At 36.3% G+C, this 17,059-nt stretch overlaps 1 protein-coding gene across 4 annotated transcripts in view; it reads right to left on the minus strand.

The window, feature by feature from the left end:
• LOC134528547 (mitogen-activated protein kinase kinase kinase 4) overlaps nucleotides 1-16,104 on the minus strand; it is an 86,469-nt gene extending 70,365 nt beyond the window's left edge. For 2 of the 4 annotated variants that reach the window (XM_063362270.1, XM_063362268.1), the window contains exons 1-6: nucleotides 15,970-16,104; nucleotides 15,147-15,350; nucleotides 10,980-11,084; nucleotides 8,195-8,316; nucleotides 5,539-5,726; nucleotides 4,759-4,944 (exon numbers count right to left, since the gene is read on the minus strand). In XM_063362270.1, coding sequence (XP_063218340.1) covers nucleotides 4,759-4,944; nucleotides 5,539-5,726; nucleotides 8,195-8,316; nucleotides 10,980-11,084; nucleotides 15,147-15,350; nucleotides 15,970-16,040 — 876 coding nt within the window. In that variant the 5' untranslated portion in view covers nucleotides 16,041-16,104. Of the gene's footprint in view, nucleotides 1-4,758; nucleotides 4,945-5,538; nucleotides 5,727-8,194; nucleotides 8,317-8,483; nucleotides 9,051-10,979; nucleotides 11,085-15,146; nucleotides 15,351-15,969 lie in introns of those variants that run through there. The other 2 variants (XM_063362269.1, XM_063362271.1) reach the window with 2 other exon arrangements.
• Nucleotides 16,105-17,059: the final 955 nt, after the last annotated feature.

Below are 17,059 nucleotides of genomic sequence, written 5' to 3' on the forward strand. Positions count from 1 at the left end.
TGACTCGTTACAGTTATAATTTTGACAAAATATATATTAACATACCTGATTTTATTTTCTACATTTATTTTTATTACGTACATATAACATATGGAAGACAGAACATCGAAAAGAAACTATATCGGTAGGCTACGCGGAAGGGAGCGCAAGATTGTGTTGAATGTATTTGAGTATTTTTCAAAAAATACGAGTGTGTGCAATGCAATTAAGGAAGCTTCCAAAGCAACCGGCTGTTCCGAACGAACCATTTACAACATAAGGACGGAACTGCAGCGACATGGTGCCCTAAGTACGCCTGGTAAGGTAAAATCAAAAAGGAACGACAAACAGAAAAATTGCCGAAAACAAACTTACGATGGCATTGTGCAGAGTAGGCTACGGCGGATCGTTCACACTTTTTTGTTTGCTAACATTCCTCCTACTTTAAATGTCATTTTAGCAAAAGCGAATAGTGACGAATCACTGCCAGATTTCTCTCGTACCACCCCGCATAGGTTCCTTCACGACATTGGGTTTGAGTATTTAAGAAGAGGAAACAAGGCAGCATTTATAGAACGTGACGACATAATTCGGTGGCTGCAAACATACTTGAGAGAAGTAAAAAGATTAAGGGATTTAGGAAAACCAGTTATCTATACAGATGAATCTTGGGTAAATGTGGGGCTCAGTGTGGAAAAGGTATGGAAAGATACAACAGTGAAGAGCACTCGGCAGGCAGCCATTGAAGGCCTTAGTTCAGGCCTTAAACATACTACAGGACGAGGTGCACATTTTGCATTAGTGCATGCAGGTAATAAGGCGGTTTTGTTCAAAATGCTGCCCTTACTTTCTTGTGCAAAAAGAACACAGCTGACGCTCATGATGAAATGACTGCAGATGGGTATGAAAAGTGGTTTGCGAACAACTTTTGCCAAACACTCCAGAGGGATCTGTTATTGTTTTGGATAATGCGTCATACCATAGCAGGATGTGGGAACCGATTCCCGTGCAACGTTGGTGTGTGGGGGATATAAGACAGTGGCTCACGGAGAAAAGCATTCCTTATGATGCCAGTATGATTAAGCGGGAATTGCTACTGTAACCATTGGAGCATGTTTACATGTTTGTTGTTGTTGTTGTTATTATTATTATGATCATCATCATCATGTTTTAGCTTCATGTATATTTTGTTATATAACTAAGAATATGTATAAATTTTGTCTTTAATGCATGGTAGTACTGAGTGCGATGACCCAGAAATACGCCACAAGTAACTAGGTGTCAGCGATATTTGTTATGTTATTCTTCTTTATCAAAATTAATTCACATATATTGTTCTGTCTATGACCGATTCAGCATATGGGCGCTATTAGCTAGAGTCTTTAAGTTTTGCATTCTCGTCAGGTAAAGAAAGAGTTTGTTGATTTATTCCTCCTAGTTGGTATGTTTCGCTGGGCAGACATTTTTTCTTTGAGAGTGATAAAAAAGTAGAGACTGGAAATTTGGATTGGATAAGCGAGCGGAATTCCCCCGTGCGTTCTACAGTTCCTGGATGCGGGAATTGTGCGCAAAGGACCAGAAGAGACGCTGCGATCGCATATTTAGATAGCTTTTCTGTCATTATTCAGTAAAGGCAGTCCGACTTTACCCCAAACGGGCTATAGGGAATCGTAATCTGCATTTGTGTGCTTCAAGACGACCGATCTTCTGCATGCAGCGATTCCTGTCGACGCTGGTGAGATACAACCAATATACAGACTTTTCAGCCCATCCTGAAAGATGTCCAGAAGAGTGGTCTTCAGTAGTATTCCTCCTGGGTCGTAGTTAGTTTTTGTTCTGCAGCAAGACGGTACGAGTATCCTGAAGAGGTCGAGGACGAGACCAGAAGTCTTGGGAGAACGGTGTCTCCTTTGTCCCTCCCCTGAACTAAGCCGGAGCATATTACTTCAAAATTAAAATATCAATAATTTTAGAGTCTCACGTATTTACAATTACATGATGAATAATTCATAAGTATCAATGGGTCATCGAGATGGTTAAATTTGCATGTAATTTGATTTAAAATAATTATTTCCTTTTTCTGTTTATTTGCTATAATATGTCTACTTAATGGATTATTAATTAAAAGTTGTCGTAAATTTACTCTAAGATTATTTGAGAATAAATATAAGAAATACCATTACATTGATTATTTAATTAGATGATTTTCTTTCGAGACCTAATTATTATAAACGAAACAATGTTAAATAGATCCCACATATTTACTTTTATTTAATATCAGTCAATCACATGATAGAATATTACACTACACATAGTAGGACGAGAAAGGCCCAAGTACAAGAAATACAAACTTGAAGAAATAGCCAAATGCGTAGGTCGAACTGTACTTCGCTTGCCCCCGTATCATTGCGAGCTAAACCCTATTGAAATGGTATGGGCACAAGTGAAATCGTTCGTAAGACTGCATAACACAACTTTCAAGGCACATGATATGGAGTCCTTAATAACAAAGGGTTATGACCACGTATCAAAAAAACTGGAAAAGTTATGTACAAACTGTGAAAAACATGGAAGAAGAGCTGTGGAGAGCTGACGAACAAGATGACGAGGAAAGATTTTTGATAAGTTTAGCCTCGTCCAATTCATCCCAGTCATCTCCATCGCCCCAACCCCATTCTTCTGGTCAGCTCTGTGCTACTCTTATGGAAGGGGTATCAACATTGGTCAGCAGTAGCGATAGTGATTAAAAGGTATGTTATGTTATTCATTTCTTAATCAAGATAACGTTACATTTATCGTATAAATTCCTATGAATGAAATGTGTGTGAACAGATTCTTGTTGTAAGTTAAAGTTAAAAAAAAATTCCTTATCAGCACAGCCTAAGGCCGCAGGAAGATTTTGATGATTATATTTCTTTACATTAGAACAAAAAGGGATTTTTATATCCTTAATACCATATTTTTTTCTTCCCCTTGCAGTAATGGTTGCTACAAAAATATTTTAATTGAATCTTGAACATAATATGTAAAATGTATTAAATAAATACGAAGGAATTTAATAGCGATCATGGTACAAAATTTTCAAATATTTTTCTATCCTTCTCAACACCAAGCATCTTATCAAACATTGTTTTAGACAAAGTTTTGGAAAATAATTATGATATTTACGAACAATTTAAACAGATTTGATAAGGTGTCTACTAAGGCAGTTACGTTTGTTTTGTCCAGTGAAAATTTTTTTCGAACCCATGCAGTTATGGCTGGTCGTATCAAAAATTTATTTAAAAAACATTACTTGGCATTAGGTACTCCGAGTTATCGTACGTTAAAACGGATGCGATATTATTCATACTATGGGAGTTGCGATTTTTCTGTTTTTCAAAAACTCTTCCCCATTTTGACCCAATTGTTCGGATTTTCCCATAACTTACTCGACCGAAAATTTCAATTACCGTATTTTATTTATCATTTTGGACATGACTTGTCCAAAAATACAGCATTTATCAGGCGCATGAAAATGTGATATATATATATGGGATTTTTAGAACATAAAAGAAAACTATAAGAATTTTTCATCTGCTATAGGTAGTTTTTATTTGAAATTTACATAAAAGTGGCATTATTACAAATTTATTTGTGTAATAGTATAAAATATTATAAATTACGATATGATTTCTTAAAATGCTTCTTGTTCGATCTGAATTACAAAGACACATTATCTCCTGAAATTCGTAATGTGTTAGAGATTAGCAACAGCGCGCGCCATAAGCCGTGTACTGCAATCTAAGAGTGGGACGGGCTATATGTTGTGGGTAAAAAAGAAAATCTAAATTTTTCAATAACATTACATTTTTACATTTAAATATTTTGTGAACAAATCTCACTTACTGTACCTATTAGGAACAAATATTATTAAATATTAATAATAAAATATAATTAATATTACATATTGATATATTATTAATCTAACAAATATATATTCAATTTCTAATGTAAAATCAAAATTAGATTTTAAAATTAGAAAATGAATACAAAATTTTTCATAATATTTCATTTGTTTTTCAAATACTCACAGACCTAAGACCTTCAATCTATTATCATGCTCGTTCTCACATTTTTTATGCAATTTCCAACACCCAAATCCTCTTGGAGAAAATTTCAACGCAAGTGGCTGGATCAGTGCCAGATTACAGAACATGGCAAACTGAAGAATGACGCTGAACCAGCATCTTGTTTACTCCGTTGTGTCAGGTCGAGATGCTTAGTTAGTACTGTCACGAGGTTGCTGCTAGAGACTAACTACCAACAACATGGCCGCCCGACCGTCCGGAGGGGTTTGCGGGCTTGAAACAGGACACCACTGTTCTCGCAGCTTCCGGTGTTATCTTTCCGCAGGAAGACCCGACAAGCATTGGAGGCCGGGTCGAACTGTGGTGAGGAGAAAGGCTGGTGGCGATACTGGCCGATCCTCTTCGCAAGAGCGAAGCCAAGAGGGCGAGTGACAAACAGGCTCCGTGTGCGAAGATCGAAACATCTGCACGACGGATGAGTAGCGGACCAATTAAACTAAGATCAGTTTTGTGGACACTAATTTAATTTGTTATAATTTAGGAAATAGTGTAGTTTTTAATCAATAAATAAATTTTAATTGATTACTTTGGACCTGGTAATGATAGGTATGTTTGATAGAAAAATCTACTGAGAAATAAATGAGAGAAATGAATCTGTTCTGTACAAATCTTATCAACGAAGCCAGTCATCCTTGTGACACACACTCACCTGCCTGCGGGAACATTTGTCACCGGACTTCTCACCGCTCCCCATGCGAATGAGCAGCGAAAACGTGTTGTAGAAGTCAATTCTGTCCTGTGGACAGTCCATCTTGAAGCCAAAATGTTTGTGCTTCTTCTTGGGGAAGTTAACTGGTTTTGAGGTGAGGCTTCGGAAATGATTGCAAGTCTCCACCTGTGCAAGAAAGAATTTTTTTTCTCGTCATCTTCACACTGAAAATACACTACAGCATACAAGACTTCAAACAACTTAGCAGAATTATGAAAGATCCACGAAAGAGCAGTAAAATTTCTTGAAGCACTACGTAATGAACCGTAGGCAGAAGGATGGTATACAACTTGAGTAAAAACTTGACTTTTATAAAAAAAAAAAATTAAAAGCCTTGGGGGCCTCACACACGCACAGCTCAGACGTCCGATCGACCATCAGGCAAAACTGAAGTCGGCCTCCAAATCGTTGGGACTGGGACGGATGGACTGCTGAGTGGACTCCCGCAGTTCGGCCGGCAGGCCTGTCGGGCGGAACTGACGTGCGCGCGTGTGTGTGCGTGGGGGGGGGGGGGGGGGGGGGGAGCATCCGCTGACCGGGTCGTCTTTCAGTTCACGCCGTGCGACGAAAAGCACTGTCGCAATGTAGACTGGTGATCGTGAGCTGTGGGTGCGGGGAAAAAGCCGGGAAGGCGGGACTGTCTCTGTTCAGCCTGTCAGCCCCCACTGGAGGCAGAACTGTGAGTGTATGGAGGCCCGTAAGGCATGATCGCAGCGTCACCTTGTAACCATGATGGGGGTTGAGGGGCAGGCTGCACACCCGGTCCTCGAAGCACTCGCCCTGAGGCGTCTCCGGGGCCGGCTCGTGGTTGACGGACGACAGGTCCAGCTTCAGGTCTCGCTCCGAGTAGCGCAGCAGCTTCATGGACCGCTTGTTCCGCCTGGCTGCGTCAGCGGGGGCCTGGTCGTCTGGAGGGGGGGGAACTAGGTGCAACGCTCCACAAACACAGTGTGCGTTTTGGTGTTCAAGACTGCCTACAGCGGTGACGGCCGACACCACTCTTTTCGAGGGTCAGACATCATTTTCGAAACTAATCCGTGGGCCAGAAATATGAAATAATATCAAATTTCTTTCAACATTGTTTTATGTCATATTATTCTGTAGAGTAACCAATAAATACTATGTGTGGAATGAGATTAATAAGAAACAAAAAAATTCCCTTCAAGTCAGTATTTACAAAAATAACTTTAAATCTTATGGCCAGTTGCACCATTTTGCTCTTTGATCCGTGATCCAGAGATCTCAGCCCAAGAAGGATCTCAGGATGATTCCTATAAAACATTGTGCCAAACCACCTTTGTTTACACATTTACATTCTGAGACAACAGGTAGCAACAGTGTCGAAGAAAAGTTAAGTGCATTTCTATTGGTGGGCTAGAATGATGTGGGTCGCTACTGGTATTTAAAAGGTTAATACAAAACAAAGCAGTCGGAAAATGAACAGGTTTTGTCAAAAAAAAAAAAAAAGCTATTTTAATATAGAAAGTAATCATTACAAAATAAAATATTAAGAGATTAAACTAAAATAACATGTATTTCAAAAATGTTAAATATGTTTATTTAAAGTGAGAATAGGTTGTAACAACAGAAGGTATTGATATTAAAATTTTGATATATATTGCAAATAAAACTCTAATATATGCATCTGATTAAATGTTTTAACCGACCCGAGAGCCAATTGACATCTAAGTTCCCAAAGATCTTCGCTCAGCGCTCACAGCACAATGATGTAACAGAAAATGTTGTCAAACAATGATCTAACCAGCTTACAACTCAAGATCACATCTGAGCTCAAATGTTTCAACCGGCTATTAGAAGAGTTGCCAAGGAAACATATATACCTAGGTTAAAAAAATATTAATCATATTTTTCAAACTTTTTTTGACGTCTGACATTTTATTTTACATACATGCAAACAAAGATGGCTAACATACAACTGTTTACCAAAAAAATTTTTGACGTGATAACGTCTTATAAATTGATGAACGCCAGCTGCACGCACGAAAAAGCATGACTCATTGTCACGTTCCGCCTGAGCCGAGCGTGCAAGCGAGAGCGCGGAACAAGCGATAGAGAGGCACGATCGGCTTGTGACGCATCTATCTCTCTTCCGCTCCATCGGCCGATGCGTCCGAGTAGAAGAGAGACAGCGGCAGCACACAACCTATACGTGAACTGTTTTGTCAACTGTTTATAAATTTAAGTGAAAAGTTAATGTGGTTTCCATTGTTTATTGCAACAACAACTGCGGCAAAAAAAGGTAATTAATTCTTGCATTTTAAGAATTTGATTAGTGATATTATCTTATATATATGTTCTTTGATTATTAAAAAAAAGTAGCATCGGTCGGCGAGTGCAGTAATAATATGTTATGTTACAATTTTGACTAAAAAATTATTCTCTCATATTAATGATCGTATAAAAAGTCAACAGCTTTTATTTAGTATTCAATGAAAAAAATTGTAATTATCAATTAACTCCTTCTTTGTATTATACAAAATAATGATAATTCAGTGATAATAAATCAATTCAATTCATAAAAGTATGCAATTTTTCATCAATGTTTTCTTATGACGTTATCACGTAAAATTATTGTCCGTAAACCGACTTTGCAGACAACCCCCTTTTTTTTTTGCTGAAAGATATTGGAAGGGGCCGTACAAAATATGTCGCAGGCTGCCAGTTGGCCACTACTGGCCTGCAGGAGTGTGTGAAACTAGTTACTGAACAACCAATCCACAAACAAAAATAACACGCGAGATTAAAAAATATAAGGGAAAAGAAGAAAGAACCCATAGTGCTCTCAAACTAAACGGACCGTGAATTAACTTCAAATAACAAAACAAATGGCAACACTGCCACCACATGCTAGAAGAGAAACTTCACGCTTCAATGATTCATTTGAACGATACAACTTAACAATAAAGTACACAAAAACACTCCAAAAATAACCTACCAAAAACATACACACTATTACAAATGTCTACCAAAAATTTTAACAATTCTAATTGTGATTTAAAATAGGAAACTTTATTGATTCTAGCGTAACAAAAAACACAACACAATAGAATCGCTACACTAACGCTTGCCTGAAGTGAGCGCTTGTAATGTGCAACACTGAAGCTTTCAGAACTAAGCTGAAGGCATTAAAACCAATTTCAGAAGGATCTTTTAAGCGTTCCAAATATTGCAGTACACAGCTCGCATACTTTTCAAAGGATTCCTCTTCACAAGATCTTCACAAGTAGCTATGTGTGAAGTTTAGACAGTGCATGAAGGCTGGTGAATCAAGATCTTGGAATGTTATAAACCAGGTATAATCCCATGATAAAAGTCATACAACCACCAATCCAATCAAAAAGAGTACTAAACTTACCATCTAACTGCGAGGTATCAAAAAATTTGTCAGTACTGTTGAGTACGTCACTCAAATACATGCTGTTAAAACTCTCGCAGTTTGCAAAGGTGGGTGCATTCTTAGGGCCATCCGCTACTTCACTGCAAACACAGAAGCCAGAAAAATTAAGGATTGTAAAAACAAACATTTCATCACAATCAATGTGTCCACACTGCAATACTCTTCTCTTTCATCTTGCCATAACATTTACAATAACAGTAAAACTAAACACTGTAAAACAATAAAACATTACAAATTAGCAGTTTACCTATGGGAACATTTTCTTGGGATGTAACGCACGTGATAAATGCTGTTGCTTCAACTGACGTTAACTCAGTACATACTCAGGCACTATCTAATCTCTGTTCAAACAGCACTGATATACAAGAAATTAACGATGGTTTTACAGTGATGCCAACAACTAGGAACAATTTAGCTAGGTGAAAAATTACAATATTACCTAAGTAAATCACAACCAGAAACCTATGTAAAAATTTATTGATTATGTGGTAAAATATTAAATGATGAAAGATTGCATCATCCAAATTCTGTAAGTTAATTTTTTGGCAATCTATATACATTAAAGGGAGGTATATATACTAAGAAGCAATTTCAGACTCAGTGTTTAAGTGGGCAACATACCTGACATGAAACCTGGGTCAAAGGTTCAAGGTTCAAATGATTTGTTAGTACGCCAAATCCTAAGCTCACTAGCATTAGACTAGAGATATTGAAATTCTCAAAAACTCGGTGCAATCTAAAACTACAAATATACTATACCTTGAAAACTAAATTTTTTTTAAAAATTGGATTGTATATTTTGTCAACAATTACATATGGCATTATGGATTAGAACATTAAATGACTATGAATCAGAAGCACCAAAAAAATGTCAAGTCAGAAGCATATATATTTTTTTAAACCTTTATTTTTTCTATCATGTCAATGAGGTTATTAAACTGTAATAAAATTTCCCAGGCCCAATACTTATGACATTTCCCCCCTCAAACAAATATCACTGGGAAATTTCCATTACTTTTCCAGGATTTCAAGTGATTTCCCTGATTATCCTATATCGCTCACCATTCCAAACTTTACTGACTTCTGCCTGTTTTTCTAGGATGTGGACATGCTGTTGAAGACGGGCATATTGCACACAAGTCACGGACACAGGAAAAGGAACTAAAGTAAGGAACTATCCTAGTGTTTGCCCGGAGTGATTTCAGGAAGAACTGGGAAGGCACAGGTCAAGACGGATGAGCCCGGATTCGAACCCAGGCCCAACCGTAGCGCCCCCTCGCCCAGTGCCTCCAACCTGGGCTCACTAATTCCCCCGGGTGAAAACAGCCCCCACATTCACACCTCGTTACCAAACCAACAACCAGATGCAAGAAAACCAAGTAGTCTAATAGGCCGGTGCTAACTCTAGCTTTTTGATGCAAAACAAATATCAACTTGAATGTTTAAAATATTCGCTAAGTCAAATCAGTTTTGTGAATATTGCTCTCGGAGAAGCCGTATTAAACTTATTTTATAAAATACAGGATTGAAGGTGAAAAAAATTAATCATTTAACATTTTGTAATGTTCAAATTCATCAAGTATGAAACAACTATAAAATAACCATTACATAACAACATAACTTTAATCTTTGGCATTTATAAATGCAAATGGAGTGCCGTCTTTTGATTTTTTAAGTAACAACTTTATTCAAGCAAAACATACACAACACAAACAAAAACTAAATATTTTTTCATGTGCAAATCTTAGGCTTCCAATGTTTTACAGCTTTGTAAATGCGAAACTTTGCATTACAACCGAAGCTTCAAATAAAACAAATGGCAAATTTCCTGAAGAAGTCAAATCAAATATTAAAACGAGCTTTGATCGATTCGCTTAGTCAAAGCTTCGCACAGAACTATAGTCTAATGCACTGCTGGTTCCAACATCCCACAAGCAAACTGCAAATTTAAAAAAAATTCCAAACCTTTCCTTTTTCGTTTTTCACCAAACTTGTATTCTAATTATCAAACTGTCATGACAAGAACACATTTGACAATCCAAAGAACTTAAGCATACACTACTCAATTTTTATTAATTTATCTTTTTCCAACAACGGCTGGCAAAACAGTTGCGCATTAGAGTCCACATCATTACAGCACAAGAAATGAAGTTTTCAAAACCAAAGTTCCACATGAAATCACACAGGTTTATCAAGATATCAAACACCACATTTGCTTCCTTGGGTACCTAGGTGTCCAATCCACTACGATATCCACTGTGAATAATTATTTAATCACTGACAGTCAGCTGGTTCAATGCCCCGAGTTTAGCAAATACAAGTTTCAAATATCTCTCTCTCTCCCCCCCCCCAAAATCAATAAATAGCATATTTTAATTCACTTCACAGTTTTTTTTTAATTTAAAATTTTGGCCAAAAGCAATTAAATCATGTAGATAAAAAAAATAATTGAAATTATGAGAGCAGTTTCAAGGTTTCAAGGTCAATTACATTTTGGTCAGGCAATTGCTAATCTAACTTTCATTCAAACGAGTTTGATTCCAATGAGTGCACATTTAGTTTGTATTTTTTTTGCTGTATTTGCCCAAATTTCACAAGCCTTTCTGAACATATCTGTGTAGTAGGCCTTACCAGGAGGTGGTTATATTTATTGCTCCTTACAATGGGAATGATTTGACCCGAAATTATAATTTTCTTCCCAGTTCCTATTCAAACACCCTCACACAACATAAGAAGTGCATACCCAGGTGGTGATCGCCCGTGATGGTGGTGATGGTGGTGATGGTGATGATTGTGGTGATTGTGGTGACGGTCTGGTTTGGCTGGTTTTCCTTTCCAGAAGTCAATCCTGAAATTTCATCAATTTTTATTTAAAAAAAAAAAAAAAAACCAACATTAACTATACAAGACACAATCAAGACAGGTAATATTCATGACCTGTGTAGTGACTATAATCAAGACCCTGAATTATTCTTGTTATATTAATTCAAAACCATTTTGCAATGTAATTAGTTTTAAAGTTGAATTTTAAATATTTACACTTATATTACATCAAAATCATATAACTACCAAACAATGCCTATGGTCTGCCTACTTTGGCTATGTTTATTCTTTAATCAGCTATGGAATTATGTATTGGGGGAGTAATAGACATCATCTACAATCAGTTTTTAGTATACAAAAAAAAATTAATCACAATTATACACCACATGAAACGTTTGGACAGTTGTCGTGATATTTATAAATCTTTAGGTCTTCTTACTGTGCCCTGTATTTATATTTACAAAGTATTATTGTTTATTTATAAAAACATATTAATTTATATAAAAAATACTAATATTCATGAGCATTTCACACGAATCAATGCAGATTTTCATCTGCAAACTGTTCATAAGAAAAAAACTTTATAATAGGTTAGAAATGTTGGTATTAGATTATTTAATAAATTACCATCAGCTCTAAAAAATATGGAGCAATATTATTTATTTAAAAAAGAATTATTTCTTTATCACATAAGGCTTTTTATAATATAGACGATTATGAACAGGAGGTAGCTTCGTAACATTTTTACCGTTTTTTTTGTGAGTTTATTTATGATTATGATGAACTGTACTATGTGATATTAGTCCAGGAAACCAAGACTTAAAATGGCACAAAGCTGTGAAAAATTTGTCCAAAGCTGAATTTTTGCACAGTTGTAGATTTGACTATGCTTAATAATATACCAAAAGTTTACCGCTGTAGACCTTGTGCGTATCACCGAAAATTTGCATTTAAGTCCTAGATGACAGCGACTTACATCAGTCCATTAAAATGCTACCCATTTGTACAGTTTTTAATTTAGACTGTCCATAAAATTACCAAAATAATCTTGAGACACTAATACAGCCATTAATGTTGTAAAAAGCACAAATTGTTAATATTAAAGATATGATATTAAGTGATTAATTCATGACATATTTTTTTTTATCTTTGCCACCCAGATAAAAATACTATTTACACCAATTTGAAGAGCCCAATGCGAAAAATGCCCAAATAAATGTCTTTGGTTATACCTTTAGCTGTAAGACAGTATATTTATAAAGAGTCTAACGTAATTAGTTGGCTCATTAAAGCGGCCCGAGCGTTGCAGTGTACTGCGCCCGTACTGATCTCTCACGGCCACCGCCGCGCCGGCGCGGCATTGCGACACACTGCGTACTGCGACACTCATTCAACTGGGTCTTATTTAGGGATTACTTAAAACATAGCTAATTCATATGAGAGGGTGTATGTTACATGTAATGAGATATGCATTTTTTTCTTACATGAATGTTTTTTGATACAATAAAATTAACAATAAACGATTTCTGCTTGGAACTTGTAAATGAAAAACTCTAGAGGACTTCTGGTTTTATATCAACATGGATTTATTCTGTTTCAATAATTTTATTACTAAAAATTTTGTTTTTAGCAACAAAATTTTTTTTTTCTGATACATTGTTTTATTTTCGATCAGAACAATGCAAAATTTTAATGTAGCCTGTATTCAAAAATATTAAAAATTATATATTTACTTCTTTAAAATCAGTTTACTACATAAAAATTGAATAAAACGATACATCTTAAATGTACTCTGAGTTTTTCACTTTTATAACACAATTATCATATTATAATAGGTATTATTTTTTTCTCCAGAAAATAAATAAAACACGAGTTGTGTTGTAAAACGTATAGGTAGCATTACATATTCAGTTTTTTTATAAGTTAATGTATTTGAGTGCTGCGCCTAGCTGACGTTGTTGGATTGCTAGTGGCAAAGAGCGGTGGTGGATGTTTTTGCAAGAGTTTGACCGTATTTTATGACCCTACCTGTAAGAGGGTGTTCGTACCGTACCTTAAATCCTAACGGTTAAGGAAACTATCCATTCTCTGTAGTCACGTACAGGTGTGGAACTTACGCAAAATCGTCAAATATCACAACTTTCCGGGACGTTCTGTCATTTCTCGGTTAGCTCTGGTTTCACCATAGTAAACGGAACAAAATCTTGTCTGTAGTGATTTCATATTCCTATTACCGTAGCAGTATGGCGTTGTAGGAAAAACCAAGTTTGCTGTATACTGAGAGCCTACTTAAAAAAAGTATTTATGGAGTTATTAAATTATTTACGAAACACAATTTTGTGGATCGTTTGGGAAATTATCATTTAGGACTTAACTGCTCGTTATTGGTGTGATCACAAGGGTTACATCGGTAAACTTTTGACAAGTTACTAAGAAACGTTCATTCTACAACTGTACAAAGTTTCTTCTTTGGGATAATTTTCCATGTATTAAAAACCTTTTGTTTCTTTACAGCGAAATTCGTCCCAACCCGAACCTACTTCGACAACCTCGCAGTAGTATACACTACGCGGCTCAGATCGCTTTAGCGGTCAGACACATTGTACCAGGCTCTCAACAAATAAACTAATTTAAAGTTTAAGAACTTTGCAACTACTTTTATTTAATGTTTTCACATCGGGCTCTTCGTGGTTTTGTAATACGTATTTCCATTTGTGCCTTTTTTTCATAACACCTCTCTTCTAATATTATTGAATTAATAAAATAGAATATTTAGTCAAACGTAGTGAAAGGTTTTTAAATTTAATCATTGAGAATAATGTTTTGAGTAAGTTTTGGTTTGCTATTCTGAAAGTATACTATAGTAATTACGTTTGAGTGCCATATTGTTGAGTGGTCAATAAAGTATTATTTAGGACTCAACTTCTCGTTTTCGGTGTTCCGCGCAAGGTTTGCGGAGGTAAACATTTCAAATGTTGCTAGAAAACTTGAATGTTACCACTGTTTTAAATTTCAGTTAGGAGCAAATTTTACAAAGATTAAAAATCTTTGATTTCGTGGGAAGTGAGAGTGGCCACAGCGCTTGCGGCTGTGACTCTGTCGCAGTGCGTAGACGACATTGATAGCTCGGGAGTCACTAGTGATCCTATAAATTAAGCTAGACTTTTGAGAGATATGTCCCTGTAAAGCTTAAGAACTATACAACAACTTTTGTTAAAGAAATATTTGCGTAATACCCTTTATTTTTAAGTGAATTGTCTTTTTTGTTGCCTGACTGATGTAAAAAAACTTATTTCATTAATTAAACATTTGTTTCCTACCTTTAATATTAACACTTAGAACTTTATTCGTTATAAATGTGAGTAGTAGTGCTTTAAGATTATTTTCATATAGCTATCGAGAGTCTACGGTAAAAAGTGCGTAAATGGGAAGCATTTTAATGAACTGCTACAAGTCGCTGTCATCTAGGACTTAACTGAAAATTTTCAGTGATACGCACAAGGTCTACAGCAGTAAACTTTTGGTATGTTATTAAGTATAGTTGACTCTACCACTGTGCAAAAATTCACCTTTGGACAAATTTTTCACAGGTTGAAACCTTTGTTTCCTGGGCTATATAGGTTAAATTGGGTTCTAATTGTTGATACCTATACTTAATTTTGTTTACTGTAATTATGTATTACTTTTCTTTTATATATAATATTATCTAAATAGGTGCTTATTCATGGAAGTGCAGCTGTTATATTATTTTAATTTTGTATGTTTTTAATACTGTTCTTGTAGCTTTTTATGTGTTTGTATTTATGTTTATTTGTATATTTTTTTATGATATATTCTATACCATTATGTATGGTCTATTGAATGCAATAAAAAACTCAAAAAATCAAATCAAACAACTTAAAAATTAACGAAAAAATAAACTCTTCACCTCCACGTTATCTAGTTTGATCAATACTGCTGCATATGCATTTGTTCTTTTACTGGTGTTGAATCTCAATAATACCTCTTCCTATTCCAACTTCAGAGAATTTAATTTAAAAATTTTTTTTTGGAAATAACATTTTATTGCAAACATATTTACACTCACACATACTCTTTCTCCCGCTGCTTCCTTTCCTTCTGTTTGCGAGATATTCTGGTGCGTGGGGGTGTGCACCCAAGTCCATCAAACAACAATTCCTCTGCAGGTACGCTACCGCACTCTGTACCCGTTTCAAAACTGTCAAGGGATGAGGGCGACATCGGAACTGGTTCCTCACTCTCATCCTTTAAGAAATCTCCAAAGATTACGCTGTTTCAAACAAAACAAAAAAAAAAGATAACCCAACAGTGTGACACACAAACCAGGAGAGGATAAAAGTTTCATATCATGTATTCAAGTTTAACCTTGTATACATACATCCTGTGGTACATGATGCTTGCTGTCTTAATTAAGGTTAATTTTATGATTTAAAACACCACTCACACAAACATGCCTTATCCAAGATTCCAACCCAAAACCCCTCTCAACGCTGCACTTGAATACATCTCACAATAGTTTATAAAAAAGACAAATTTATCAATAGCTAGTTTTTTGTTCATTTCAGAAATTGCAGAATGTGTATAGAAGCATAAATGCATCAATTAGGTGGCATTGGTTTCAGCTAATTAAAAGGTCATCATGGTTGCTGAATTTTGAGCCTCTATGCATACTGCATATTATTTCAATGTTTATAAATCATAACATTTAATGTGCTCGATAAATAAATTAATTAAATAAAATATAACCTAAGATTCTTACTGCCATCAGCACATCATCATGTACCGAATACAGACCTGCAGGATAGGTCACAGCTTACGTTTACAAATGTAAATTTATCGTCACCAAACAAACATTAAACATTTGTAAAAATTTGTCATGACCATATTACCTGTCATCGTCATCTTTCGGGCTGAAATTAATTACAATTCCGACTTTACTTTTCCAATCGTCATCTGACATTTTGATAATAATAGTTTGATAACAGCCACAGAAAGCAGACAGTTTTGCCGTCACTAGACGATTATAACCAAAGATTATACAATAATGATAATTAGAAATTTTATCATAGAAAACAAAACATTTGCAGCAGGCCAATATAATATACTGAGTCGCAAAGTGGGAAACCTAGCGGTGCAAATATGCAACATTGGACTAGCTAATGATTGACATGCCCAGGCTGGCAGCATCATGTGTCGGAATTAAGGCCCCCACACCCCACTACACTCGTTGCGCCGATCGCTAAACAAGTCGCGTTTTGACCCAGCGGGGTTCTAATGAAACCAGCCGCGTTTTTTTTTGGCCCATCGGGGCCCTAATGAACTACACACATATGTCCTGACTGTCCTTTAGATTAAAATATATTTAGTGAGCATAATAGGTGTCTGACCATGTGCCTGACCACGTCCTGCGGTGCAAATATGCAACATTGGACTGGCCGATGATTGACATGCCCAGGCTGGCAGCACAATGTGTCGGGCATGCATGACCGTGGCAGCTGGGGCAACCTGGGAGCGGCGGTCATATATATACAGCTGCAATATGTACTTCTTTTTCAGCTAACCTGGCTGGCTGGCAGCCTGGCGGGAAACGACTAAAGTCGCCCCCTAAAAACCAGTCCTACCAAACCTAAAATGCGGACAGAAATGTCCAAGTGCCCGCCCTTGCTTAGTAGACATTTTCTACTCTTCCAACTCTTCTTCCTGAGCCATCCTTCTACTCCCGTAACCAACCAGCATGAAATTAATGCATGAATTTTTTGCATCCCGCATGTCAGTGCCCAGGGTTTTCCCTGTGTCTATGCAGGTTTTACCTGGGCCCAACTTATCTAGTATAGTCTAGTATAGTCAAGTGAGGGGAGTTAGTCATGGCGCCAATTGCTGCCATGGCTGGCCAATCCCCCTCCTTAGCACATATGCATGTTCCCTTCTCTGCATGGTACCCCCTGCATGATTAGAGCGTATAGGCTTCGGCCTGAGACG

This window comes from Bacillus rossius, chromosome 1, assembly GCF_032445375.1.
Source record: "Bacillus rossius redtenbacheri isolate Brsri chromosome 1, Brsri_v3, whole genome shotgun sequence".
NCBI classification, from domain to species: domain Eukaryota; kingdom Metazoa; phylum Arthropoda; class Insecta; order Phasmatodea; family Bacillidae; genus Bacillus; species Bacillus rossius.